Source organism: Chrysemys picta, chromosome 10 (assembly GCF_011386835.1).
Source record: "Chrysemys picta bellii isolate R12L10 chromosome 10, ASM1138683v2, whole genome shotgun sequence".
NCBI lineage: Eukaryota > Metazoa > Chordata > Testudines > Emydidae > Chrysemys > Chrysemys picta.
In genome coordinates this window covers 29,007,406-29,021,518 of record NC_088800.1, presented here as the reverse complement: position 1 = coordinate 29,021,518, position 14,113 = coordinate 29,007,406, and the positions used below count along the sequence as shown (strand labels likewise).

Here is a 14,113-nt window from a genome sequence, read left to right as displayed (position 1 = left end):
ATTTTATCGCTAATCCCCTCGTCGGAGGTGGAGTAAAGAAACCAGTTTAAAGGGCCCTTTAAGTAGAAAGAAAGGGCTTCGTCGTGTGAACGTGTCCAGGCTTAATTCAATTTAACGCTGCTAAAGTCGACCTAAACTCGTAGTGTAGACCAGTCCTTAGTTACCGTGAGTCCCACTATACCAGACATAGAGGGATTTATTAAATCCCTGTACACTTTATGGATAGAAGATCCTTTTCAGATCATTTTAGAGGTGTTTAAACCCACAAATTTAAAGTCCAAAATCTGAGTCTTTCCGGGACCAGTGTGTGCTGGATTCTGTTAGTGCCTGAGGACCTCCCCTTTTCTATGTTGCAAAACCTCTGTTTTACCTCTCACAAGGGCTACAAGAGACCAGACTTTAAACTTGTGAATTTTTAATATGTTGAATCATGCCCTGATTGTGCATTTGTAATTTTTTTAGAGTGGTTAAATAAAACATCCGTTCAGGTATCAGTAGTCCCACATCCCAGAGTAATTCTTATCCAAACTATGGCTCGGATTTCCAAAAGAGCATAAGGTATTAGTGGACAAATCCTATTCAACTGGGTGCCTAACTCTCAGGCTTTAAAAAGTCTACCTTTATTATTATTATTTAGTAATAATAAACTGTGTTCAGTATGCACTTCCCCTGCACTCTGCCCACTGCTCCATCTTTGCTGAGGCTAATTTGAACAGTCTAAATCTCTGAGCAGCTTTGAGCAGCCACTTGCTTTCCCCCAAATATGGAATTGCCAACAACATTTCTCTAAGCTGATGCCCGGGACAAACAATTATCAGTTGTTGTTTGCTGTGACAGATCTAAGATCTAATATCTCACAACCCAGCAGAGTTAGAAATGGGAGATTTATACCCTTGGAAGGCTAGATTTTCCTCTGTCTTTCATTGCACTTGCTTCTGGCCCTGGAAATTCCTGAGATTTTGGCGTTTAAATTAGTGACATTTTATATGTAGAAAAGCTATTTTAGGAGGGTTGGGGAGAATTTTAGAAAATCTCTGACGTTGGGTTTTAAGAAGCTGCTGTTTGTCTGTATTGCAGCCTTTGTTTCAGAAAGGTGATAGATTTTTTTTTCATGAGTAAAAGTAAAAAAATTATTAATTTTACTTGTGTCTGAATTTGACTGAGAGTTCATACAAGGTGTTTCACTCATATGGTATGTTCTCTTCTGAACTCAGTTAACAAGTATCACAAAAGCCAGTATGAAGGAGTAACATATGAAGGAAATCATTGACTCTGTTGTTCTGACTCACACACAACTGACTGATCAGTCTTTAGAGTGTTCTGTTTCCCTGCTCATCCTCCCCTGTACAGGTGTGCTGCAGAGGCTTGGCAGAAGACTTCACTCTTATCCTGTACCCATTTTCTGGTTGCATGAGAGCAACTTCAGGCAGCCTGCTACCACACTGAAGCAGTGCTGGTGGAACTGGAGATGGGAAAATGTTATCTTTCTGAAAGCTTTACAGATCAGGACTGCAGCCTGGAGTAGCATGTATTGCAGCAACATGAGGTCCCAAGTCTGGAAGCAGGCTGGCTCTGAGGGTTCAGGTAGTCCCACAACTGCATTACATGAACTTGGAATACCACATCAAAAAGGCTTTTGGTTCCAGGTGGGGGAAACATGGACGGAGAGGAAGCATTCAGTGTGGCTTCCTGAAGATTGTTCCTATACATCTTAAAGGTATTAAGAGAGTTGGCAAATTACTTTCTTATAGCACTGAAATTTTTTAATATAAATAATGCACAGTTGGGGAGCTAAAAGAAGATTGGAGCAAGGCATATGTAGTACAGTAACTCCTCACTTAACGTTGTAGTTATATTCCTGAAAAATGTGACTTTACGTGAAACGATGTTAAGCGAATCAAATTTCCCCATAAGAATGGGGGGGAAGGGGATTAGGTTCCAGGGATTTTTTTTTTTTTGCCATACAGTACTATAGTTGGGAGGTTCCCCCGCCTTACCCCACACAGGCACAGCCCACTGGCACTGGAGACAATGAGGCAGGCAAGGAGGCTGAAGGTGATGTTAGGGTTACCATATTTTGAGTGTCCAAAAGGAGGACACTCCACAGGGCCCCGACCCCGCCCCAGCCCTGTGCACACCCCCGCCCCAACTCCACCCCTTCCCCAAAGTCCCTGCCCCAACTCCGCCCCCTCCCCTGCTTCCCGTGAACATTTGATTCGCGGGAAGCTTGAAGCAGGTAAGGGGAGGGTGGGGGGAGGAGGCGCGGCCCAGTCTGGCCCCTCCGGCGTCTCCAGCCTGGGTCGGCTCGGGCCCTGGGGTGCCGGCACCGGGCCAGCCCCCGGCCGAGCACCCCCGGCCCGCCCAGAGCTGCCGGTCCACGGCCCCCGGCTCGGCACCACCGGCCCGGCCCCCCCGGCCCCCAGCTCGCCACCGCCGGCCCAGCCCCCGGCTCGGCACCGCCGGCCCGGCCCCCAGCCCCCGGCTCGGCACCGCCGGCTCAGCCCCCGGCTCAGCACTGCCAGCCCGGCCCCGGCCCAGCACCGCCGGCCCCTCATGTCCCGATTTTCCCGGACATGTCCGGCTTTTGGGGATTTCCCCCCAAGCTCCCACCCTTAACCCGCTTCTTCTCCTTCCCCCTCCACCCCCTTTACTCTGCACGCCACGTCCTAGCTCTTCTCCCCGCCCTCCTGCCCGTGGCAATCAGCTGTCTTGTGACAGTCAGAGGGCATGGGGGGGAGCGAGGACTCGGTGCGCAGGCTCCCCCCTCCCTCTCCTGCCCACGGCAATCAGCTGGTTTGTGGCGTTCTGGAGGGAGGGGGAGCCTGCACGCCGAGTCCTTGCTTCTCCCCGCTCCCTCCTGAACGCCGCAAGCCAGCTGATTGCCACGGGCAGGAGGTGGGGGAGGGGGGAAGGCGCTGATCCGCGGGGTCTGCCGGCGGGCGGGAGGTGCTGTGGAGGGATGGGGGGCTGCCAGCTGTGGACAAAGCAGGCAGCCAAACGACGTTACAGTGAAGCATTGCACAACTTTAAATGGAGCATGTTCTGTAATTCAGCAGGGACGTAAGATCGAAACAACGTTAAGCGAGAGAATGTTAAGTGGGGAGTTACTGTACTGATGTACAATAAAGGGAAAAGGAGAGATCATGGCAATTACCATCCTGCAGGTGTAACAACTGTTCAGTTTGTCACCTCATTACTAGAAAGCTACCAACAAATTGAAAAAAAGTTCGAAGAAGAGCATAAACCTGATTACAGTTCCGAATGAAGCAAGATTACAGTATCTTCACCTGAAGACTTAAGAGGGCACATGTTTAGAGTGTACATACCAAGGAGAGAAAAGGGAATAATTTAGAATACTAAAAGGGGATATAACTAGGAATAAAGGTATGACAGTAAAAAAAAAAATGTCAGTGTAGACATCCTGGCTGTGGGGTAATCTCCTGAGGGAAGCAGAGGAAAACTTCTTTTGTTGGTGCATTTACAATTAGACTGGATAATACTAGTTAATATACAGTAGGAAGCAATCCTTCTCTGTGGGAAGATGGACTAAATGGTCTAATTGATGACTTCCATTCGTTGAATCTGTAGACAGATGGATTTAGGTTAGTGGAGAAAGGTACTATGTTCACTATGTGTTTCACATTCTCCCCTGACATACATGCAAGGGAGGAAATAAATGTTATAAGAACTCTAGATAATTTTAACTGCAAACAAAAGGTCATAGTGATAAAGAAAAGGAGGCTCCCGCTATCTCTTGTCAGGTTCTTCCTTCAGGCAAATCCAAAATACACAAGGGACAACTGAAGTCTTGAAGGGAGAGTAAAAGATATGGTTAGAGCACAGGATTCAGAGCCAGGGACCTCTGAATACATAGGTCACCTTAGGCTATGTCTACATAGCCCTGCATTTAGAACTGGGGGCAGGTGTGTGTGGGTGAATGGCAGCACATTCTAGTGTGCTGTATGGTAACTTCTCCGTGTGGATGCTGTGGGTATGAACTAAAAGGTACATAGTTTGAATTAACGTAGTTCAGTTTAAAGAGGTCTATGTTGTCCAAACTGCGGTGCTATGTACATGACCATCAGACTCCAACTCCTTTGCAGCCTTGGGCAAATCAAAATCTCTGTTTTCCCAGTCTGCAAACTGGGAATTATGCCCACTCAGTTACCTGCTAGGACTGATGTGAGGAGTTAGTTAATGTTTGTAAAGTGCTTTGAAGATGAAATATGCTATGTATATGCTGTCAGATCTGCTATCTAAACTTCCCCTTTTCCCAGAATTTCCCCAACCTGTGAGCGTAAGTCTCATTAATGAATATACCAGAGTATAAGACATGCTAGACTTTTTTGTTTTATTGCCTTCTGATTTAAATACCTAGTTTAAAGCCGGCGGTGCTATCTCAGCAGTAAAACTAGACATGAAGGTGAGTGAAACTACTTTCCCACTGCCTTTAGCCAATCAAAGTTTCATTTTGTCTGAAACAATTCTTGCTATATTGAGGTCTGACAGACAGGAGGGTCTTTCTCTGGCAGGTCAACACTTGTCACTTTTATGTCTGTTTCTCTTTCTACGGAACAAAATGGTTCATTTTTAAGTGGTTGTCTGAGCTTGTTTGCAAACTGATAGATTCTAATCATTGCCTGGATGAATGCCTGTGGCTTTGCAAAAAGTTGCAGTGAATCACCATAAAAATGATGACTAAGCAATCCAGACAAATTAAATTTGATGTTTTTGATGAGAATGAACGTTTACTTCCATGACAAGTAAATTTCACTGCAAACTAGGGCTGGGTGCAAGAAAGATGATGGATGATTATCTTAATCTAACATGTGGCAGTTTTATATTTACGATAGTGCTGTGTTAACCCAGTGTTTCTATATAAATAGTAAGTGTTCAGTGAAGAAACGGCAAACTGATGAATAACTTAGTTGTTTGGTCATATTATAAGCCAGTGCTTTTCTGTTGTTGGAAATAGATGCAAATATAACTGCCAGAAACCAATACCTTGTTGCATATTGTTCATAATTTCAACATTATGTAGTTATTTGGTTGTACATGCAATTGAATTTAATAGGCTGATGCCAAATGGGCTACCCATGGAAAAAGAAATATTAAATACAGAGACATCTGCTCCTGTTTTCTAAGTAACATTGCAGAAACTGAGAACACATCACATTAATACAGATGCTTTTTATTATTTGCTAGTTACAATTAAATGCAGGGTTTTTTTTAATGTGGTTGGTGATGAAAGAGTGAGAGGAACCTCAGGGGGGGCGGGAATGTTTCAGATTATGTAGACCACAGCTGATAGTTACATAGTCCACCACAAACCCTGTTCTGGCTTGGGTTTTCATTTTGTAGTAGTGTATTCAAGCCATATTTGCAAACCACATTCCACTAAAGCCTTCCCATGTTTGTAGCTAGCTGTTCAGTAATGTGCTCTGACTGGCTGAGGGGGTTTGCAGTTCAAGCAGACTGACTGGAGGCAAATATTTAGTTGTTAATCTCTCCCCTACTACATAATGATGCATGGAACAAAACCATTAATGGCAGTTATGTTATTAAAAGGCCATCCTTTGAAAAGATAATGTGACCTAGAGAGAGATCTGTGTGTCTATCTTTTAAAGATATGAGATGGCTGCATATTTGTATATGAAGGAGTAAAAAATTATTCACAACTATTCCATCTTTCCCATTTCAAGTGAAATGTTCTTGGGAGTGTGTGGTTCTTGTATTCTTGTTCAGTGGATAGACCAGTGAACAAATTTATTGACAGGAATGTTACCTGAAACAGCAAGTTTCAGCAAACATTATAAGATATTTGTGTAAAAAAGACTTCCGAATATCCATAATCATGAGTATTTGCCTTGGAAACTTGATTAGAAGACTAAAGGCTCATCTTTTAAGAGCAAATAAACTTGTCATGAACTATGTCTAATCAAAATGCCTTAACTCTTGAATTTCAAATATGAAATACTCAACCCAGTACTAAAAGGTCTCAGTCATGACCCTGGGCCATACAGAGGAATTAGGAAACTCATTACTGCCCTGTGCAGGCTATCCTCATTGCTAGACACTGCACATGAGGAAGAACAGGTGTGGGTTGGCTGCTGCTCCTCATGCCATGTAGGTGAGTGGGGAATAGGCTGTGCAGCTGAGGGAAGTAAGCTGCTCCAGTGAAAGCTGCATCATCTTATTTCTCTCTCTGAACAACACAGAAGTAGATTAATAACCCAGGTCCTGACCTGCTTCTGAAATTGTAAGGTTATAATCCAGCCCATAGCAGATTGCATTAATAGAAAAAGAGGATGCAGTGCACTTTTTCAAGAATGCAGCTTTCTTGTCCTCTTTTTGGTTTTGCTGCTTCTATAAAAAGTTCAGTTTGAAATGTCATGTAAGCCTCAATCCACCACTTGCAATCGCTATTGTTCAGTCACAAGCAGGGGAGAAACAAGCAGAGACATCTTAGTCTCTGTCACAGAGAACAAAAATGTAACTCTGATCTTTTATGTTGTCTTTCAGTCATTGTGTGGTAAGTGACTTGAGGGTGATTTTTTTTTTATTTAACTAATTTCCCCTCCCATCTGACTTCGCTGTTGATGTGGAGGAAAAAAATAGTTTTCCATCTCCACGCTTCTGAACTTTGCACTGAGCAGCATTTTCCACCATGGAGGCCAAAGGGAAATCCACCCCTGTCCAGAAAGTCCAAAAACAACTTTTAGTCTGAAGGGTTGATGGTTCTAAGAGGGATGCTACCTCCTGTGCTAGCAGAGTGAAGCAAATGTCGAATAAATATAAATTAATCAGCTCCCAGTCAGCTTGGGTTTAATTTCCATGAGGATGGAATGAATGGCTTTTAAAAGGAAAGTAGAGCTTTCCTTTATATTGCAGTGTAATTTCTAGTTACCCTAATTCTGTCCATCTGTGTCCTCAGGTTCCCCAGAGGATAGAAGAACAAAGTTCTGAAGACAGCAGCGCAGGAATCCCAGGCATATGGGGCAGTTGGGGCCCCTGGTCTGCTTGCTCTCGAAGTTGCAGTGGTGGGGTGATGGAGCAAACCCGTCCCTGCCTCCCAAGCTATTACCACGACAGGGCTTATTCTAGACCAGGGCAACAGTACCCAGCCTTGGAAAGAACTCTTGCACCCCAGCATTCCCACCGTCGTGAAGATCCATTGACCCCTTATTCCGGCCATGTCATCTCTGCCATCCGTACGTCCGTGCCACTTCACAGAAATGAGGAGCAGCTTCAGAGAGGTCTTTGGGCTTCAGTTTCCTCCACGGGCCGCAATGACAGCCATCTGAACAGAGGAACATTGAGAGGCAGCCGGCATTCTCAAAGGCACAGAACCAAGCCAGAGAGGAGGTACTGTTCCTGCACGTGTAATTGATTCCATAGCTTGGTGTGAATGGTGTGTTTGAAGAATGTCTCTCTTCATGCCAGATTTACATTAATCGATGGGAAAATCTCAGGGAAGAATAGCATGGGTCTGTAATATCCACAAACTGTTTTGGAGGGCTGTCTCAAGAGAGAGCTTGTGATACTCTGTGTATTATACTTCAATATCTGCTGTTTATGTTCTAAAACCAAAAACGAGTGTGATAATTGTGCCCGCAGGCAAAATAAAACTGCAAGCTATTTTAATATCTTAGCTTAAAATATAATTTTGTGATCTAGTAATTTCCCCCATGATCCATTACCCTTTGCCAACCTCATAGTAAACCTAGTAAAGGATAACTGTGCTATGCCCCTCAGGTACCAATCTCATCAGCCTATTCTAATTAGAACTAGTTTGAAATTTTGTCTTCAAACCTACTTGTGATGAAAAATGGCTTTTGAACCAAAGTTTGCGTTCTGGTCAAAATTTCCTGTCTTTCAATAAAAAGGACTTTTCAAGGACTTTTTGGTTTTCTGGTTTGTTGTTTTTGTTTTGTCGTCCCTTCCCTTTTTCATACCCCTTTTGCTTTTTCTATAGAAAAACTGTTTTTTTTTTGTTTTTTGTTTTTGTTTTTTTGTTTTTTGAGTAAATGAACCTTTTTCCTTTAAAAAAATTTTTTTGTTTTTAAATGCTTACCTTGACTAGCCCTGATTTTAATATACACTGACTTCAGTGGATATTAATCATTTAACAATTCAATCTCGAACAGCTCCCCGCTTCTGATTTAATATTAACTCTATGTTCCTGTCGCTCCCCAAAGACAGAACTTCATTTGTTCATGCCAGAATCTCAAAGCTTAAAATGTAGTTGAGAATGCACTTACCATCAAGCAACCTGTGGCCATGCCCACCTTTGAGGCCTAATTTCTTGGGTAGACCTGCGATCCTGTGCTACCTTGTCAAAGTTTGCCTTTCTATGCTCTGTTTCTTTGCTCCTTCAATTTCAACTGGCTGGCTGGTTGAGAACCCTTGCGCTTACCCTGAGATAATCCCAGCAATACACCCGTGGCTCTCCATTTCTGGGGAAAAGGGGCTGATTTGACAGCTTGCAGGAAACTCTCTCCAGCCAAACAGCAGCAGCATACTTGTTCCCCCTATGTTTGTCTCAGTGAGGCCTGCACGTCAAAGTTTACTTGGAACCAGACTAGGTTCTGATGCTGATATTTCTAGTTCTGGGCAATTTCACTTTATTCTTGTTTCTCCAAAAATACAGAAATTAAAGAAATAAAATATATGAATATCCCTGAATCAGCAGTGCAAAGCCATTCGAAAACTGTCTGTCTGATCCAGCCTTCCCTGCCTAGGTGGAATCCTCTGGTGGGCTACAGCTTCTGTACCATTTCCGCTATCAACCTGCTGGACTTGTCTGGTGTTTCCCTCTCCACTCTGGCTATCCCTAGCTGTGGTAGCAGCTCCTGGGGGCGATTGGTGGCTGGCGCAGCTTATAGCAGCCTTTGCAGTTGGAAAAGGAGATGAACAGAACATTTAGGCAGGGTTGGCTCCAGGCACCAGCTGAGCAAGCTGGTGCTTGGGACAGCAGATTGTTGGAGGTGGCATTCTGCCCAATCCTAGGGTGGCACGGCTGCTTTTTTTTTGTTTTGTTCTTGTTCCGCTCCAGCCGCCCTGTAGGGGGCGGCAGCGCGGAGAACCAGAGAGCCCTGAAAGGCAGTCCTCTTCCTTCCCTCCCCACCGACCGAAGCGGAGCCCAGGCGGCAGGAGGCGGCGCAGCGGGAGGGGCTGTGTGGCAGCACCCCTGCTGTAGCCCTGGCTGCCCCCTTCTCTCTCTCTCCCGCCTGCTCCCTCCTCTCCTCCCCTCCCCACAGCCGGTCCCCCTGCACCCGCACTCCGGCCGCGCCGCAGGTTTTTTTTTTTTTTTTGCTTGGGTCGGCCAAAAAGCCAGAGCCGGCCCTGCATTTAGGAGAGGAGAATGGGCAGAACTCAGTATTGAACGTTATGTAGAAGTCAGGATACAGTACAACAGCCTCGTAATATGGAATCTTAAAATGAGGATAAAGCCTAATTCAGCTTTGCTTTCCTGTATGATGGAAGTCCTCTAGGTTTATGTTGGGGATTTTTATTTTTGTACACTTCTCTAGGTATGATGCAAATCTGTGTACAGATGTATAACAGTTTTTCCAAGGATGAAGATTTGAAAAGAGAGTGATTGATATTGAGGTGTTTAAGTCTTATTTATGTAACAAATTTATTTCCTCCTTGTGTAAAATGGTCCCTTGTGGCTTTAGAGCCTATTATGTTGTGTAACTTTGAGATGTTTTGCCGGTGACTATAAAGACACTAGGAATTTTTTATTTTAATTTAAAATGAAATGGATTAGCATGGCAGGCCTAATATGTGTTCTTAATTTTGTAAAGCCCAGAGGTCAAATGTTTGTTGCGAGGCGGGGTGGGTAGAAAATAAATTCCAAATATTAATGAGCTCTACATACGATTTATATACTGTAAAATGTGTTCTTCAATAGCCCATACAATGGGGAGGAACTGTCCCAAGTCATTCAAAAAAGTCTGCATTTTAATAATGTAGAGAATTAGTTCAAAGTTTTTGGAATATTTATAATTACTGTTTTCAGATTTATATATGATCCATAATTTTAGTAGATTTCTTTAAAACAATAAAATAGGAATTAAGATTTCTGAACGAGAAGAGCTAACATCTGAAAGCATAGTAAGATGAAATGGGACTGCTTCCAAGTCAAATATATTCCACGAGCAATGGGCGTCCTTCAAAAAAGCAAACTACGTTTGTACCTTTTGGAAAGAAGTGGAAAAGTTCTCAGGCAGCCGACCAGGAAAGTAGAGAAATCAGCAAATGTGAATGGTCTCTTAATGCAATTGAGAATGTAGAAACACTGAACTATAAATGGCTAATCAGGTAGAGTTAGAAAATTTAAATGGTGGGAGCGAGGGAGTGGAGAGCTTAGCCCAAATTTTGACCTACTTTAAAATTTTAACTGGATTCCTTTTTGGAAGGGGAGAGTAAACCAGCTTGGACCATGGGGCTCTATTGTGGCTTTGTTTGTATTGTGTATATGTGGGGAGAGAGGTGTACTGCTCCAACAGGAATACCTAGAGCAGTGTTTCCCAAATTTGGGATGCCACTTGTGTAGGGAAAACCCCGGGCCAGTTTGTTTACCTGCTGCGTCCACAGGTTCGGCCAATCACGGCTCCCACTGGCCGTGGTTCACTGCTCCAGGCCAATGGGAGCTGCTGGAAGCATCGCAGGCTGAGGGATGTACTGGGAGAGCATAGAGGGGCTTTTTCAGTTAAGCACTGTTTTGATTAGCACTAGTCAGCAAATGGAATTTCAAATTGGGATGAAAAGTCAAAATTTATTGTGGAATGAAAATTCCAAAGATATTTTCTTTTAGAAAAACTGCAACAACCTTATCAAAACATTTTGGTTTGATAATGTCTAAACATTATATAATATAAAATGTTATAATTATAATGCAATGTTAAAATTGATTAACACTGAAATTAAAATGACAAAGATGAAATGAGAAAGGCAAGACAAAACACCACAGTTTGAATTGTTTTGAAGTTTTCCCATAGAAAATATCATCAAAATGACATGTTCCCTTTAAGTACTGGTATTTTAATTTTAACTGAACGTCATTTGCAGATGATAAACTGCTCCAATGAAAATTTGTCAACCAGCTCTTGTCCTAACTAATAAGCCTTTTTTATTTTTATTAACTTTTAAAATTTGATAATTATTTCATTCTTCAGTGGGATCAGGATCTTTTAGAAAATGACAGCTCCATCATGATGCTCTAAGAAAAGCTTGCTAATTTGTCTCCAGGTCCTATATTTATCTATATGATCCTTTGCCACAATAAAATGTTTTTTGGAGCTGTGTGGACACTATTGATGGTGTCCGTGCGAGACTAAAGATGTTTTAGGAAGATACAGTGCTAGAAGATCCTAAATAAAAACAGTCATGCTCATTCCAGCTCCATTCAGAACTGAGAGGTGAGGATGGAGGGGTATGGGAGACAATAATTTTGCCCAAGTTATAAAGAAGACTGTTGAAGACTTACATATCCTTGAACTTCTGAGACGTAATTACAACAAATAAAAAACATATAGTTTGAATACATTGCAGAATGCAGTATTTTATTATCATGCATCAGGAAGGTAAAGGAGTCTTGCATCTGTTTTGGATGAAATAACGGCAGTATCAGCCACAGTGTTCAGAACACTGGATGATCAAGAGCGTCTCTGATTTGACCTTTTCCCGCCATCAAATATAAATGTGGCTGAATTGGAAATAGGAAAGCCACCGTAAAAGATCTGAAGATCATAACATTGAGAGGATGTAAACTGTTCATTTCTTTGAGCTAAATGCAGGACGTACTTTTGCTATCTCCTGATAGGCCCTTAAGGGTTTAGTAGTCGGTAGAACTGTATTATGCATGTGCAGACATGTTTCTATCTCTAGTTCTTATTTTATGTATAACCTGCATATGTGTGAGGAAATCAAATAGCATAACTAGAGGCACAATTTGCATATACATGTGCAGGTTTCAAGGGGTGAAAATGGATGCTCACACAAATTTTGCACACCTACAAACCAGTGGCTCACTGACAAAGTAGTTCTAAATCCCATATTATTTTTAAATGTTTATGAAAGGAGATTTTGACTAAACGTTAGTGGTTCTAATCCATTACTAAAGGGGATATAGAGTTGTAAGCAATCAGGATCACCTCATCCCTCCCTGCTATTCCAGGTGTACTGTGTATTTTTGTAAGTAGTGAAATTGAAGAGGGAATACTACCATAACAGGTGCTATGTTATAGTAGGTGTGTGCAGGATTAAACCTTCTGAGGTGGGGAGCAAGGAAATTGCCTAGCACAGACTTAAGTGCTATAAAAATAACAGAACACCACTGGGCATCACGTACAGCCCCCAGCTAAAACCTCTCCAGCACATAATCAACGATCTACAACCTATCCTGGAAAACAATCCTTCACTCTCCCAGACCTTGGGAGGCAGGCCAGTCCTCGCTTACAGACAACCCCCCAACCTGAAGCAAATACTCACCAGCAACTACACACCATACCACAGAAACACCAACCCAGGAACCAATCCCTGTAGCAAACCTCGTTGCCAACTCTGTCCCCATATCTACTCTTGCGACACCATCAGCGGACCCAACCACGTCAGCCACACCATCAAGGGCTCATTCACCTGCACATCTACTAAAGTTATATATGCCATCATGTGCCAGCAATGCCCCCTTGCCATGTACATTGGCCAAACCGGACAGTCCCTACATAAAAGAATAAATGGACTCAAATCGGACATCAGGAATGGTAACATACAAAAGCCAGTAGGTGAACACTTCAATCTCCCTGGACATTCTATAACAGATTTAAAAGTAACTATTCTTGAACAAAAAAACTTCAGAAACAGACTTCAAAGAGAAACAGCAGAACTAAAATTCATTTGCAAATTTAACACCATTAATTTGGGCTTGAATAGGGACTGGGAGTGGCTGGCTCATTACAAAAGCAGCTTTGCCTCTCCTGGAATTAACACCTCCTCATCTACAACCACCCTGATCAAATTGGCACTATCAACACTGGTTCTCCACTTGTGAGGTTCTCCCTTCTCTTCATGTGTCATTATATAATGCCTGCATCTGTAACTTTCACTCCATGCATCTGAAGAAGTGAGGTTTTTTACCCACGAAAACTTAGGCCCAAATAAATCTGTTAGTCTTTAAAGTGCTACCGGACTCTTTGTTGTTTTTGTGGATACAGACTAACACAGCTACCCCCTGATATTAAACAATACAAGTGAGATCTCATTGGAAAATAAAGTTTTCTTCCATAGAAAAATTGAACTTTTTGGTAAAAAATAGAAAACGGGCAAATTTTCAGCTGACCACTGAACATTTTTATTTGGAAGTACCGCTGTGGTGCCTCATGTGAGTTGTGGTTTGGGGGAGTTATGTCCCCGCTCTTCTCTATAGGCCAGGCTCTCTGGCAGGAGCACATCTTCCATGATACACTATGGTCTCCTCTCTTGTTGTGGTGAGTCATAGGAGATTGTGGTCCAGCTGGATAGCCTGACTCATGGAGAAGGATGAAGGCATGAGACATCCAGTACTCATCGCCATGGAACAGCAACTCTCAACTCTCAAGTGGAACCAGGGCGGCATTTCTGAATAATTTTTGATTTTTTGGTGTTAGACATTTTTGATTGATAATTGGAAAATTTGCTGTGGAAAGCAGACTCCTTTCATGAAAAATTAGTGTTACTCGAAAACCTAATTTTTGACAGACATATATATAAAATAAATAAATAAATAATATAATTTTATTTATTTATTTTAACGGGCCCTAATAAAAACCTCGAGGCTGCAAATAAGGGAGTTTTTAAAAAGCTGCTTTTAGCAGCACTGATGGTCACTAAAAAGTAATCCTGTTTGAAATGGAAAGATGCAGATTCTCCTTCAGAAATGGCTTTGAAAAATACTGGATGTTGTGACTGTTGAGGAAGCTGTTGACAATAATAATAATAATTTTTCTTTAAAATGTGGGGCAAAGCCATTAAGTATCTCCGAAATACAGTCCTGCTGACTTGCTTTATCTTCCCAGGTCTTGTGGAGGGGCATTGATATGGGATTTTGTTCTTTCCTTTTTTCCCCCAT

At 42.6% G+C, this 14,113-nt stretch overlaps 1 protein-coding gene across 1 annotated transcript in view; it reads left to right on the top strand.

Moving 5' to 3' along the window:
• THSD4 (thrombospondin type 1 domain containing 4) overlaps window positions 1-14,113 on the top strand; it is a 644,254-nt gene that overhangs the window by 76,110 nt on the left and 554,031 nt on the right. Inside the window, exon 4 of the mRNA XM_005284967.4 lies at window positions 6,935-7,365. Within this exon, the coding sequence (XP_005285024.2) occupies window positions 6,935-7,365 (431 nt within the window). The remainder of the gene's footprint in view (window positions 1-6,934; window positions 7,366-14,113) is intronic.